Consider the following 11,516-nt stretch of genomic DNA (forward strand, 5'->3'; position numbering starts at 1 on the left):
GCTCATTACTAGTATCAGTATTTCACGAAGTATACTCAGGCTTTGACCTCAATATTTGAGTCTCGCTGTTGCACTCGAACTGCTTGTTGGGCCTGGCCGCCTCGTCTGCTTTTCTCCCTTCTGGTGTCAGTCAGTCAAGAATTTCTCCATCTATATATACTCAAGCAGAGCGCTTGCCTGCCCACTTTCATCATCAGGTCTACCCAAACCACACACGAACCGAGCCCAGCAAGTCAAAACCAAGCCGATCCTTGGAACAATAAGACTCAACTTTCTATTTGCTCTCTTTTTCTCATCTTCTCTTCACCAGCATGGGCAAAAAGGACAAGAAATCCGGCGACAAGAAGGCCAAGCTTGCTGAAAAGAAGGCCAAGCAGGAGAAGAAGGCCGACAAGAAGGCCAAGACCAAAGCATCCAAGATCGACGGGAGCGATGCCGAGGATGTCGACCTGGACGAGGTGCTGGCCGAGTACCAGCGTGCGCAGGAACAGTTCCTCAAGATCACAGAGGTCGTGGCCGAGGGCCCGCCCAAGCCGCGGTCTGCCTCGTGCTTCCTCGCCAGCCCGTCCAACAGCAACCAGCTGCTCCTCTTTGGCGGCGAGTACTTCAACGGGGCGCTGGCGACCTTCTTCAACGACCTGCACATCTACCACATCGACCGCGACGTGTGGAAGACGGTGACGAGCCCCAACGCACCGCTGCCCCGGTCCGGCCACGCGTGGTGCCGCGGCGGCAACCAGGCCCAGTACGTCTACCTGTTTGGCGGCGAGTTCTCCAGCCCCAAGCAGGGCACCTTTTACCACTACAACGACTTCTGGCGCCTCGAGCCCAACACGCGCGAGTGGATGCGCCTCGAGCCCAAGGGCAAGACCCCGCCCGCCCGCAGCGGCCACCGCATGACCTACTTCAAGCAGTACATCATCCTCTTTGGCGGGTTTCAGGACACGGCCAACAGCACCCGCTACCTCGCCGACCTGTGGCTGTATGACACGGTCAACTTCGTGTGGTTCTCGCCCACGCTGCCACCCGCCCAGCTCAAGCCCGACGCCCGGTCCAGCTTCACCCTCCTCCCGCACGAGCAGGGCGCCGTGCTGTTTGGGGGCTACTCGCGTGTCAAGGCCACCACGGGAAATGCAGGCGGCGGCGGAGGAGGGAAGGGAAAAGGCGGCGGTGGTGGTGCGGGAGGTGCTAGGAACGTGCTACGGCCCATGGTCCACCAGGACTGCTTTTTCCTGCGTATTACGCCGCCCGCGTCCGATGCTTCTGCGGCCACGCCGCCGACAGTGCGATGGGAGAGAAGGAAGAAGCCTGCGAATGCGCCGGAGCCGAAACGGGCGGGTGCCACGATGGCGTATCACAAGGGTAGAGGGATCATGTTTGGCGGTGTGCAGTAAGTCCATGCCCGTGTTGTTTCATTTTTTCTTCTTCTTTTTCGAAACTATGTCTGCTGGTGAGTGATGTCCCCTGGAGGAAGGTGTATGTGCTGACGAGACAACTCCCTGCTTGATAGTGATGTTGAGGAGAGCGAGGAGGGAATGGATAGTGAGTTCTTCAATGGGCTCTTCGCCTGGAACATAGAGCGGAACCGCTTCTTCCCGCTCACGCTGCGGAAGCCGAGGGCACAGAAAAAGGCGACTGGTAATGAGGAGAGGGTCGGACGGCGGGGTCGTGCCCAGGCCAAGGAGGAGGAACTGCTGCGGCAGCTTGCCGCACTCGAGACGGGCAAGAGCATCGAGGACGCCGAGGACATGGCGCTGGACAAGAAGGAAGCCGAGGAGAGCAATGATGACGAAAAGCCAGTGCGCGACATGCCGGTCACCATGGAGTTCCCGCACCCGAGGTTCAATGCCCAGCTCGCGGTCCAGGACGACGTGCTGTATATCTACGGCGGCACGTTTGAAAAGGGCGACCGGGAGTTTACGTTTGACGAGATGTATGCAATCGACCTCGGGAAGATGGACGGGTGCAAGGAGATCTTCAGCCGGCAGACGGAGGACTGGATTGTGAGTTCCTCCTCGAGTGTCCCCCAACTCTACTTCTGTGGTCATTCAGGAACTGATACATTGCTGTGCACTAGGAATCTGAGGACGAGGAAGATGACGAGGACGATGAGGAGGACGAAGACATGGAGGATGAAGAGGATGAGGATGAAGACGTTGAGATGCAGGAGGAAGACAACGAGCAGCCCAAGTACACGGCCAGCAAGCGCAAGAAGAAACAAGGCGAAGTGGCCAGTATGGATGCAGACACCGCCTCGGAGGTATCGACACCAACAAGTGCTACTTTCGAGGAAGAAGAATCCGAGGCAGACACGACCGTCACATCAGTAGACGATGGACTACCGCATCCTCGGGTGAGTCTCGACCCCTAATGCTGCTCATTTGTAACAACCGTTCACTCGCTGACATAAACAACCCCACCCCCCCCCCCCCTTTACAGCCCTTTGAGTCGAGAAGAGACTTTTTCCAACGCACATCAGCAGAATGGCAGGAAGTGCTCATGACCAGCCTGCGGTGGAAGGGCATCAAGCCCGAGACGCTAACGATCAAGGAGATCAAATCGAGGGCCTTTGAGCTGAGCGAGGAGAAGTGGTGGGACTGCCGGGAGGAGATTACGGCCCTTGAGGATGAGCAGGAAGCTGCTGGTATCAGTGAGATCATCTCGTTGGCCGACCGGGGAGGAGGTGGTGGCGGCGCTGGTGGTGGCGGTGGAGGTGCAGGTGCACGGAGGAGATAAAAGGGAAATGTTGCTGCATTTGTGATATCATTTATTCCATATTACGTATATGTCTCAATATGATCAAAATTGAAAACAAGTCGCCTGTAGGAGTATGCTGATGCCTTTGGTGGCGAAGGCCGATGAGGAAGAGATGGAGAATTGACTAAATAAGTCCGCTTAATTGAATTGGTGTGCATCTCTCAACGCGGTTTCGATGCGCGTCGCGGGGTATTTTTGGAATCATCCAGTTCACAACTAACGCACAGTGGTACCTTCTACTTTTACTCTCATCACCAAAAAAGGAGGAAACCACGATTCCCATCCATACTTGGCAAGAGTCACACACAGCTGACTAACTAAAAAATCATTGAATTTTGCACATCCTCCATCGAAAACCAGACAATACAAGTCGTGACGCAATCCTCAAACCTTGCCCATCATGCCACTCGGCATCCAGCGTCTCAATGCAAAAAAGACCCATCCAAACGACCGCATTATCTTCATCAAACCACTCAAGGGTAAAAATGAAGCCAGAGCCCAAGAGTTTCTAGAGCGAATAGCAGCTCAATGCCGTACGTCCTTACTCACCTTCTTTCCACCCACCTTCGGAGTGACAAACCAAAACCGCTCACACTCAGGAACAGTACCCATCATGCGAGAACACCACCTCTCCATCACCACCCTAGAAGAATACGAGCCCAACCGCGAGTTCGTCGGCCGCAACTTCAATGCCGGTGAGATCATCCAGCTCGTCCTCCGAGCCCCCGGCCGCCGCGGCGGTGGCTCCTCCTCCACCCGCTGGTTGCCCTTTGCCTACGTGCAGATGGTCATGATGCATGAGCTCGCCCACTGCGCGCAGATGAACCACAGCCGGGCCTTCTGGGCCGTGCGGAACCTGTATGCGGACCAGATGCGCGGGCTCTGGGGGCGCGGATATACGGGGGAGGGCATGTGGGGGCCAGGTGCGCTGCTGGGAACGGGGGCTTGGGAGGCTGGGGGTGGCGCGCTGGTGGCGGGGGATGAGGAGCTGCCGGAGAGCCTGTGCGGTGGGACTTTCAGGTCGAGGAGAAGGAGGAAGAGAGGTAGGAAGGGTGGTGCCGGTGGCGGGGAGGAGCTGAGCTACCAGGAGAGGAAGCAGAGGCGGATCGAGAAGAAGTTTGGCAAGAACGGTGTCGCGCTCGGAGCTGATGACGGCGTCAAGGCCAGGCTTGAGAAGGGAAAGCGGACACGGGCGGCGCCGAGGGTGGCAGGCAGTAACAGGGGAAGAGAGTTGAGGGCCGCGGCCGCACTGGCCAGGTTCGAGCACCAAAAAGAAGAGCCTCAGGATGAGGGACCCAAGGTGAAGAAAGAGGAGGGGAACAGTGGCGACAGTGATGAAGAGAGCGACTACGAGGATGGCGCCGACATCGATCCCACAGCAGACGACGCAGTTGACCTCGACGGGAAGAAATTGGTCGACGACAAGGGCAATCACATGGTGAAGGTCTGCGAGGACGAGGATCCCGACGACGAGGAGGCTGCCAATGAGATGAAGGAGCTTCAGTCTTCCATCACGGCATACTTTGCCCCCAGCAGGAGCAAGCCTGCCGAGGATAGAGAACAAGAAGAGGCCCCCGCCAATCCCGCGGCTCCGCAATCTAGCCGAGAGATATTCGCTGGGGAGGATTCTATCGGTATAGTCGACGACCAGATAACCAGCCAAAGGGGCCCGAGGCCTATGGTGACAGGACAGGGGAAGGCTCAGACACGCGAACCAAGAGACTCACCAGCGGGCAGCAGCACCAGCAGGTCCACCCCGCAGGTCACCAAGGAGAGACAATCGACCTCGGACGGCTCGTCAAATTCAGCTGCTGGGGGAGGAGGACGCACGTGTGGCTCCTGTTCCTTTGCGAATGAAGCTTACACTGTGACGTGCAGTATGTGCTCAAACGTCCTTGTCCCAGAGAGCGTTCCTGGGACCTGGAGCTGCCAGAGTGCTTCCTGCAGAGGGGGCAATTATCTCAATGCTGGGGACTGTGGCACTTGTGGTGTCTGTGGACAGCGCAAGGATGCTGCTGCCGCCGCTGCTGCCTGCTGAAGATTGTCGTGGAAGACTGTTTGACACTTGGCAGCCTCATATGCTCATAAGTACTTGTCGGAGGATGCAAATGAGTAAGACCCAACGAACGAACTCTTCTGCATTGGGGTATATTTGAGGCCTCGTCTGGACTATCGAAGCACCCAAGGAATGGTTGCATACCTGCGACCTTTGCTCTGTGAACTTATGGACGCCTAAATGCCATCCAGAGGTCGGCCGCCTAAATACCCTACCGTCTTTCAACGGCAGGATGAAGAGGATTTTGGAACGACACACCAGGCTGCAGGGAAAAGAGAATTCAATATAAAAATAACCCGCTAGTAGAACATGAATTCAGGCTATGTGTGATCTGGCGTAGTGGATGAATGAATAGTCGTCGATTATTGGCACAACCCTCTGTGATGTTTTCCCTCAACAGGCTCCTTCCGAGGAATCTCACGACTTCTGCCTCTGCAACCTTCCCCCTTCTCCGGAACGTATGATAATTATTTACTTGCCTACACTTCCCATGACAAGTCGACCGATGAGCAGATAAGAGGAGTGGCTCAAATAGACGAGAAGGTCCTGAGTCTTTATTGGATCTGCCCCTCTCAATCTCTGCATGAATTGTATATTCCCTGGTTCGTCGGTGTATGGGAGGGTTCTTCCTGGATGACGAGCAAATCAGTTATCATGTACAAATCACTCATCCAATTTCGCCAACCTCACCGATTGGCTTGGGGATCGGCTTCCTGGCCCGTTCCTTATTTCCCGGGGTCAGAGCTTTGTGCCGGGTGTGACTTGTGATAAGGGACCACATTTTCGTTTCATCTTTTGTTTTCCTCCGAAGTTTGTTTCCCCCCCTCCCACCTTACCAAATTGATTGTTCCTGGAGCAGAGTAACCTGATGGGACGACGTCAGCTTAGGATTTTTCCTACAGGATAAACAATTCAGCCACACAACATCATAAGTGGAGACTGGCGAGCAGGGATCCAAGTAAGCATAAAATCGATTACAGACGAAGCAGAGAAGAGGCAGTGGAGAAGTCGGTTCGACTTGACTCGCTTGTGTTTTTTGGGGGGGCTTGTCCTCATGATGGGTAAGGGAAACAAGACTTTGTTGTGTCTCTTGAAATTTATTTAAAAGGCATCAAATCACTGTTTGCGCCGGAGAAAAAGGGAATCAAGGAATAGCCCAACGGTTTTAATCAAAGACCACCCCCCTACTCGGCCCCTCTCCCTAGTGATTGCAAAAAATCACCGACGGCACAATCGGCAGCAAGGTTTGCTCTTTGATTTATTTCTCTATTTTTCTTCTTCCAGAACAGGGAGGTAGGCTGTCATAGGTGGGTTGCGGATCTTGCGAAGTCAAATCTGCACGGCACCGCCGTGTGCCGCCTAGTTGCAGCGCCGGGGGGTTTGACGGTAGCACGCACTATATTGAACAATGTGACGGGACCGGGAAGAGATCCTCCCCAGATTAATATAGCTCAGACTGTGTTCATTTCAAAGATGCTATATACTGTGGGGACAAACACATGATTTCTTTTATTCCTGTGCTTTGAAAACCGTCACAGTCACATTCAATCACAATTTGTCTTATCTAAGACCCTTTTTTTTCTGTCCTTTTTATTGTCTTGTTCTCTCTTTCTTGCTTGGATGTAGTTTTATATCACTCACTCACCGCAAACCCGCTCATGCATCCCATCACCCTCAAGTGCTGACCCTCTTTATATTGGCAGCGGGGCTCTGGGAAATGACATCCTGCTTCCTCTGCATTGCGGTTCTTATCAACCAAATTTCCGACCAGAGGCAGTGAATTTTTTTTATCATTTATTTCCCTCGTTGTCGTCGTCATCATCATCAGCAGCATCCTCTTGTTTTAATTCAAAGAGCTCAACGGTCCTTGTCGCCGCTTCCCTTTCGTTCCCTCTCAGCTGGTCCCAGCCTCGTCGCGATCGAAACCTGCGTTTTCCACTCGCGCAAACCAGGCTGTGACTTGACTGAGTTTACAGGGACTTTGGGACAGCTTGACCAAAGGCACCTATTGCTCATTTATCATTTCTCTTTTTACCTCGTTCAAGAACGAGAAGGAAAAGAAAAAAAAAACCAAAAACCAATATGCGCGTGACTTCCTTGGTGGCCATGGCCATCACTACCCTCACCGGTGCCGGCTTCACCAGTGCACTGCCTGGCCCTTGGAGTGTGCCACAAGGTATGATGAAACCCCTCCATCGGCCCTCTCAACAATTCCTTTTCTCTCTCGCTCTGTTTTTCGTTGATGCCATAAATGCTGATGACCAATGAATAGAGCACTTTGAGGTCCTCTCTCTGCGACACACAATACCTCTCAACCCAGACGCGGTAGGCGAGGTTACCTGTTGGGATCCAGAGGCGTAAGTATATTCTTTCCTTTTTACTTTATCTCACAGATTTTGGACATTCATTGCCATCAACATTCATCATTCACTCACTTACACACGCAAATTCTCCCCCCCCCCCCAACACCAGTCACATCGTCTACCACGACCAAAACGCCGCCCAGCTGGCCATCTGCGACGGCATCTCCGGCCCCGCCCACACCCGCTGCCGCGCCTCGTCCCCCGTCACAGTCGGCAAGCGCGGCAGCGCCCAGTTCACCCTCACCACGCTGCGACCAGGCACCACCATCGACATCTCCAAGGTGCGGTGGGAGGAGTGCGTGCGGGCCGCCCGGGACAAGTGCCCTACGGGCAGCTTGTCGGGGGTCTGTCTGGGCGGGGCTTCTTGGGGGGATATTGGGTTTGTGCTGGAGAGCACGCTCTATGCGATGGATCTGTGAAAAAAAAAAAAAAAAAAATGAAAAAAAAAAAGGAGGGAGGGGGGGGGGGGGGGAATGACCTTTGACGACAAGTCGTGAGGTTTGTTGTGCGGTCCTCCTTTTTCTGGGCGGGGATGTTATGAGATTGTTGGGATGATACATGACACGTGTGTCTACCTTCTCACACGCACACTCACACACACACACACACACATATCATGGCAGCACACATGGTCTGCCCGGGGTGGCCTTGACACCCTTCACTTCATTTTCGATTCATATTTCAGGTCACGGAACGGAAGTGCTCCATCACCGTGACCCTTTAGGGTGGGATCATGAGCGGCGTTCATGGACGAGGGGGAAAAGGGTTCCCTTTCTTCTTGTCTTCTTCGTTTTTCCTTTTTTTTTTTATTTTTTTTTTTTACCTTTCTGATACCGAAACTGCTCCGTCTTTTAAAAGACGCAGGGGACCTTTTTTTCTCTTCTTCTTCTTCTTCTTCTTCTTCTTCTTCTTCGCATGGACGATGTACATTTATGATCAATTGTATGTCACGATTAAGAATGACTAAAGATAGATGCATACCATCACGGCAAACCATTGAATTCTTCATCATCTCGTTTTGTGTTGTGCATTTCTCCTCCGCAAGGGTAATTAGTGACAACCGTGGTCATCCATTCCAAGTGATGTATTGAGTCTGGGTATTTTGACAGACTGTTCACATGAAGTCGTTCATTGCTGTCACCTTTGCCGGTCCAAATAAATCACACCCCAAGGTCACCCAGTGAGAGCACCAAACCAATCTTCTACAACTACCTCAAGCAATCTTGGCAGGTACAAGATCCAGCTTAAGAGGATGGCTGATCTGGAGCACCCTATAGAGAACCTTCACTGAACCAGGCAGTTCCACCGTCAACCTCATATAGCAGAGTTTCCTCAACATGAAATGACAATTGTAAAGTAAATAAACATTCAAATATGGGGGTATCATGATAAGCAGCTCTTTTGTAAAATGCAACTCCGGTCCCCTCTCACAATAGTCGAACCCAGTCTGCCGACGAGGTGTGCCCATGTTATCTCTTCTTTCATATGAAATCCTCACAGTCCATAGCGCGTGATGCATTCCTCCCGATGGAGATCAAGACAATCCAAGGCACACACCCTCGTGCCGCACTTCATACACCTCACCCGGCCCCAGTACCCGCACACCTCACAAAAGTGCCGCGTCGGGTACTGTGTGTCGTCCTCCCCCCACGTGCCCCGCGCCTGGTTGTAGCTGAGCGGCGGCGCCCTCATCAGCTCCCGCAGCTCGTCGTCCGTCGGCAAGGGCGGCAGCCATGACTCCAGCAGCGGGTCGGAGTCGCCAGGGTGCGCAGCCGGCGTGAAGCGGGTGAAGGGGGTGAGGATCTTGGACTCGGGCTCGGCAGGTGTGGGAATGGCGGCGGCGGCGGCAGCAGCAGCAGCATCGGGCTGGGCGTTGTCTTCTGACTGCGTTGGTAGCGGTGGTGGTGCATCGGTCATGGTGACATCTGGGTCTGGCGCTGGGGTTGGCACCGAGGGCTTCCGGCTGTTGTTGGTCGACCTTCCCCTGGAGCCTCTCGCCGCCGCCGCCGCCGCCGACGAAGCTCCTCCTTTCCTCTGCGATGCTCCCCCAGCCGCGGCCCTCTTGCTCCCACCAGCCGCAGGAGCAGGCGCTGGTGTGCCCGCTGCGCTCTGCGAAGCACTCCCCGCAGTGCCAGCACCAGCACCGCCACCAGTCGCCCCCTCGCCCGCCCCCGTCTGCGCCCTACTCCACGCCTCAAAATCGTCAAGATGATTCGCAAACGTCTTCTGGCTCGCCAAAATCCTACGCACATTCGGCGTGTGTCCCCGTATCTTGCCGTCCCGATCACGCCCGCCGCCGCCAGGGATAGGGATCTGCGCCGCTCCCCCGGCGCCGAGGCTGTCGCGCTGCAGCTGCTCAATCTCCTTCTGCAGCCTCGCGTCGTGGCGCGCCGAGACGTCGCTGTGGTGGGCGGCGCTGAAGGACCCGGTGGCGCCCTGGCGCGCGGCGCGCTTGTTGCGGTTGACGTGGAGGTGGACGGCGCTGACGGACTTGGACGGGTTGGAGGGGCCGGCCGCGTCGGTCACGTACGCCCAGCCTGGGGCGTGGGTCGTCCTGGTGCTGGCTACCTCTATGACGCCGAAGTTGTTCATTTTGGGAGGGAGAAGGAAGAGAGGGTTTAAGGATGGGGTGGGTGGTGGTAGTAAAAAGAAAAAGGGCAAGAAAAGGTTGAAGATGATGTTGGAGGTCTTAGGCTCCGTGGTGGATTTTTGGGGGGTGGGAAACTTCGGGCCGCCCTCGGCTGGGCTTTAGGCGCACATCCCTTACAGCCACACTGCAAGCTACCTGGAGCTGAGGATCCATCCATGCTTCATGCATGCACCTGCAGTCATGATGTGGCACAAGAAAAAAAAGAAGAAAAAAAGAAATTTTATAAAAGAAAAACCAAGTTCTAAAAAGGGGGGTGATTGAAATCATTCCAACAACTAGAAATTGCCTCACTCACTCATTCAATCAACAAACCTGTGCATACATACTATGTAGTATATCACCACATCCTTGCTACTGTACTACCTTAGTACATACAATGTTCCAGTGGAGTCGTGGCCCCCCCCCCCCCCAGGCTCGGGTGCTCTACGGAGCTTGCTTTGCCAGCTGTGCCAAATCAGCGTCACGGAATTATTACACTGCCCTCTTAACCAAGGCAAATGAGAATAAAGAGGAGCTCCCTCCGTCCTCCCCATGTGGAACGTCATCGGCACTTTTCGGACGAGTGGTATCCCAGCATGCATTGACCCTTTCGCGCTGCCCTTTTTTTCCAATGGCGGACCATTATTGCCGCTTGAAAGAGTGTGGGAACAAGCAATCACCTTGATACCATCGTAGCGTTCGTCGTCGTTGGTGGAATATGCCTCTTGTTTTCTTTTTCAAATGCTCATCGTATGTGTCTTAATGTACAGTCTCGTAGTAATTAAGCCCTTCTCCCTTCTTTCCTCCTTTCCCTAGACCTTCTGTTGAGAAACCCCCCTAGTTTTGCTGTATCTATTTTCCTGCCGTCTATTTGCGCTTCTTCTCCATTGTATCGATCTTCTCCTCCAGCGTCGTCAGGTAATTACTCATGCGCTGCGTAGCCGCCTGAAGTGCCTATTGTTTTTCTCCCTCAAGAAGGGAGCAAGTCAGCCGGGTCTGCTTCTTTCTCAAGAGCCAGGGCCGTTGAAGGAGCGGCAAAAGAGTGGAAGAGTACGGTTGATAATAAACAAAGCAAGCAAAGGTTGGTGCGATATGTTGTTTTTGGTTTTTTTCTCTGGTTCAGGCAGAATATCATCAGATGCAATAACGCACATAGATATCGTCCTGGAGGAGCTCGTTCGATGCTTTGTAGTCTTGCAGGATGTAGTAGTAGCTGCCAGAGCCAGCGAGCGTCGCGCCGAGGAGGAAGCCAAAGAGCCTGTTTCGTCGGTGCCCGGGAGCACACACTGTTAGCTTTGTCTCTCGTGTCGAGCGAGCTTGTATGTAGCCCAGGAAAGCATCGAAAAGGGGAAGTTAGGAGACGAACCCTCCACGGAATGCGCCCAATGGCTTGCGAGCTGGCAGCGGGACAGCCGCGTCGGCGTACAGGCGCGGTGCTGATGACTGAAAGGTTCGGCGTGTTGCATTGTGAGCCAGGCTCGTCGAGGCGAATGCTCGCGCTCCTGCTGAAGAGAGGATTCTCGATGCCATCTTGGGCGAATTGAAAAGGGGGGATGTGTGTGAGTGTGTGAGAGTGTGTGTTGTCGTGTGAATGACTAGAGATGTGAAGGGGCGGACGGTGTGGTTAATTGTCTCGCGTGCCAGGAAACTTGGTAGGGGTTTCCCAGGCCCTGGGCTCGGCTACACCAATTGGGACGGGGCCTTTCTAGCC

General features: G+C 54.2%; 5 protein-coding genes across 5 annotated transcripts; 3 read left to right on the forward strand and 2 right to left on the reverse strand.

Moving 5' to 3' along the window:
* Positions 1 to 356: 356 nt before the first annotated feature.
* On the forward strand, positions 357 to 2,700 carry M406DRAFT_227111 (galactose oxidase; the record flags this gene model as incomplete). Its single annotated transcript, XM_040915760.1, has 4 exons — positions 357 to 1,390; positions 1,511 to 2,021; positions 2,105 to 2,353; positions 2,440 to 2,700. Coding segments are annotated over 4 exons (2,055 nt in total), but the record flags the coding sequence as incomplete, so codon positions are not given.
* A 457-nt stretch (positions 2,701 to 3,157) lies between these two features.
* On the forward strand, positions 3,158 to 4,795 carry M406DRAFT_263204 (WLM-domain-containing protein; the record flags this gene model as incomplete). The annotated part of the gene is made up of 4 exons (XM_040917573.1): positions 3,158 to 3,290; positions 3,363 to 4,391; positions 4,507 to 4,554; positions 4,581 to 4,795. 4 exons carry the CDS (start codon positions 3,158 to 3,160, stop codon positions 4,793 to 4,795), a joined length of 1,425 nt encoding a protein of 474 aa, XP_040773425.1.
* A 2,289-nt stretch (positions 4,796 to 7,084) lies between these two features.
* M406DRAFT_45958 (uncharacterized protein) lies at positions 7,085 to 7,595 on the forward strand (the record flags this gene model as incomplete). The annotated part of the gene is made up of 2 exons (XM_040924290.1): positions 7,085 to 7,170; positions 7,286 to 7,595. Coding segments are annotated over 2 exons (396 nt in total), but the record flags the coding sequence as incomplete, so codon positions are not given.
* A 1,075-nt stretch (positions 7,596 to 8,670) lies between these two features.
* On the reverse strand, positions 8,671 to 9,768 carry M406DRAFT_63359 (uncharacterized protein; the record flags this gene model as incomplete). Its single annotated transcript, XM_040924832.1, has 3 exons — positions 8,671 to 9,160; positions 9,249 to 9,285; positions 9,363 to 9,768. 3 exons carry the CDS (start codon positions 9,766 to 9,768, stop codon positions 8,671 to 8,673), a joined length of 933 nt encoding a protein of 310 aa, XP_040773427.1.
* A 673-nt stretch (positions 9,769 to 10,441) lies between these two features.
* M406DRAFT_294153 (uncharacterized protein) lies at positions 10,442 to 11,374 on the reverse strand. Its single transcript, XM_040919123.1, has 3 exons — positions 11,172 to 11,374; positions 10,958 to 11,063; positions 10,442 to 10,759 (listed from the first exon to the last, which is right to left on the reverse strand). Exons 1-3 carry the CDS (start codon positions 11,333 to 11,335, stop codon positions 10,673 to 10,675), a joined length of 357 nt encoding a protein of 118 aa, XP_040773428.1. The 5' UTR covers positions 11,336 to 11,374; the 3' UTR covers positions 10,442 to 10,672.
* Between the last annotated feature and the right edge of the window lie 142 nt (positions 11,375 to 11,516).

Source organism: Cryphonectria parasitica, assembly GCF_011745365.1.
Source record: "Cryphonectria parasitica EP155 unplaced genomic scaffold M406scaffold_7, whole genome shotgun sequence".
Lineage (NCBI taxonomy): Eukaryota > Fungi > Ascomycota > Sordariomycetes > Diaporthales > Cryphonectriaceae > Cryphonectria > Cryphonectria parasitica.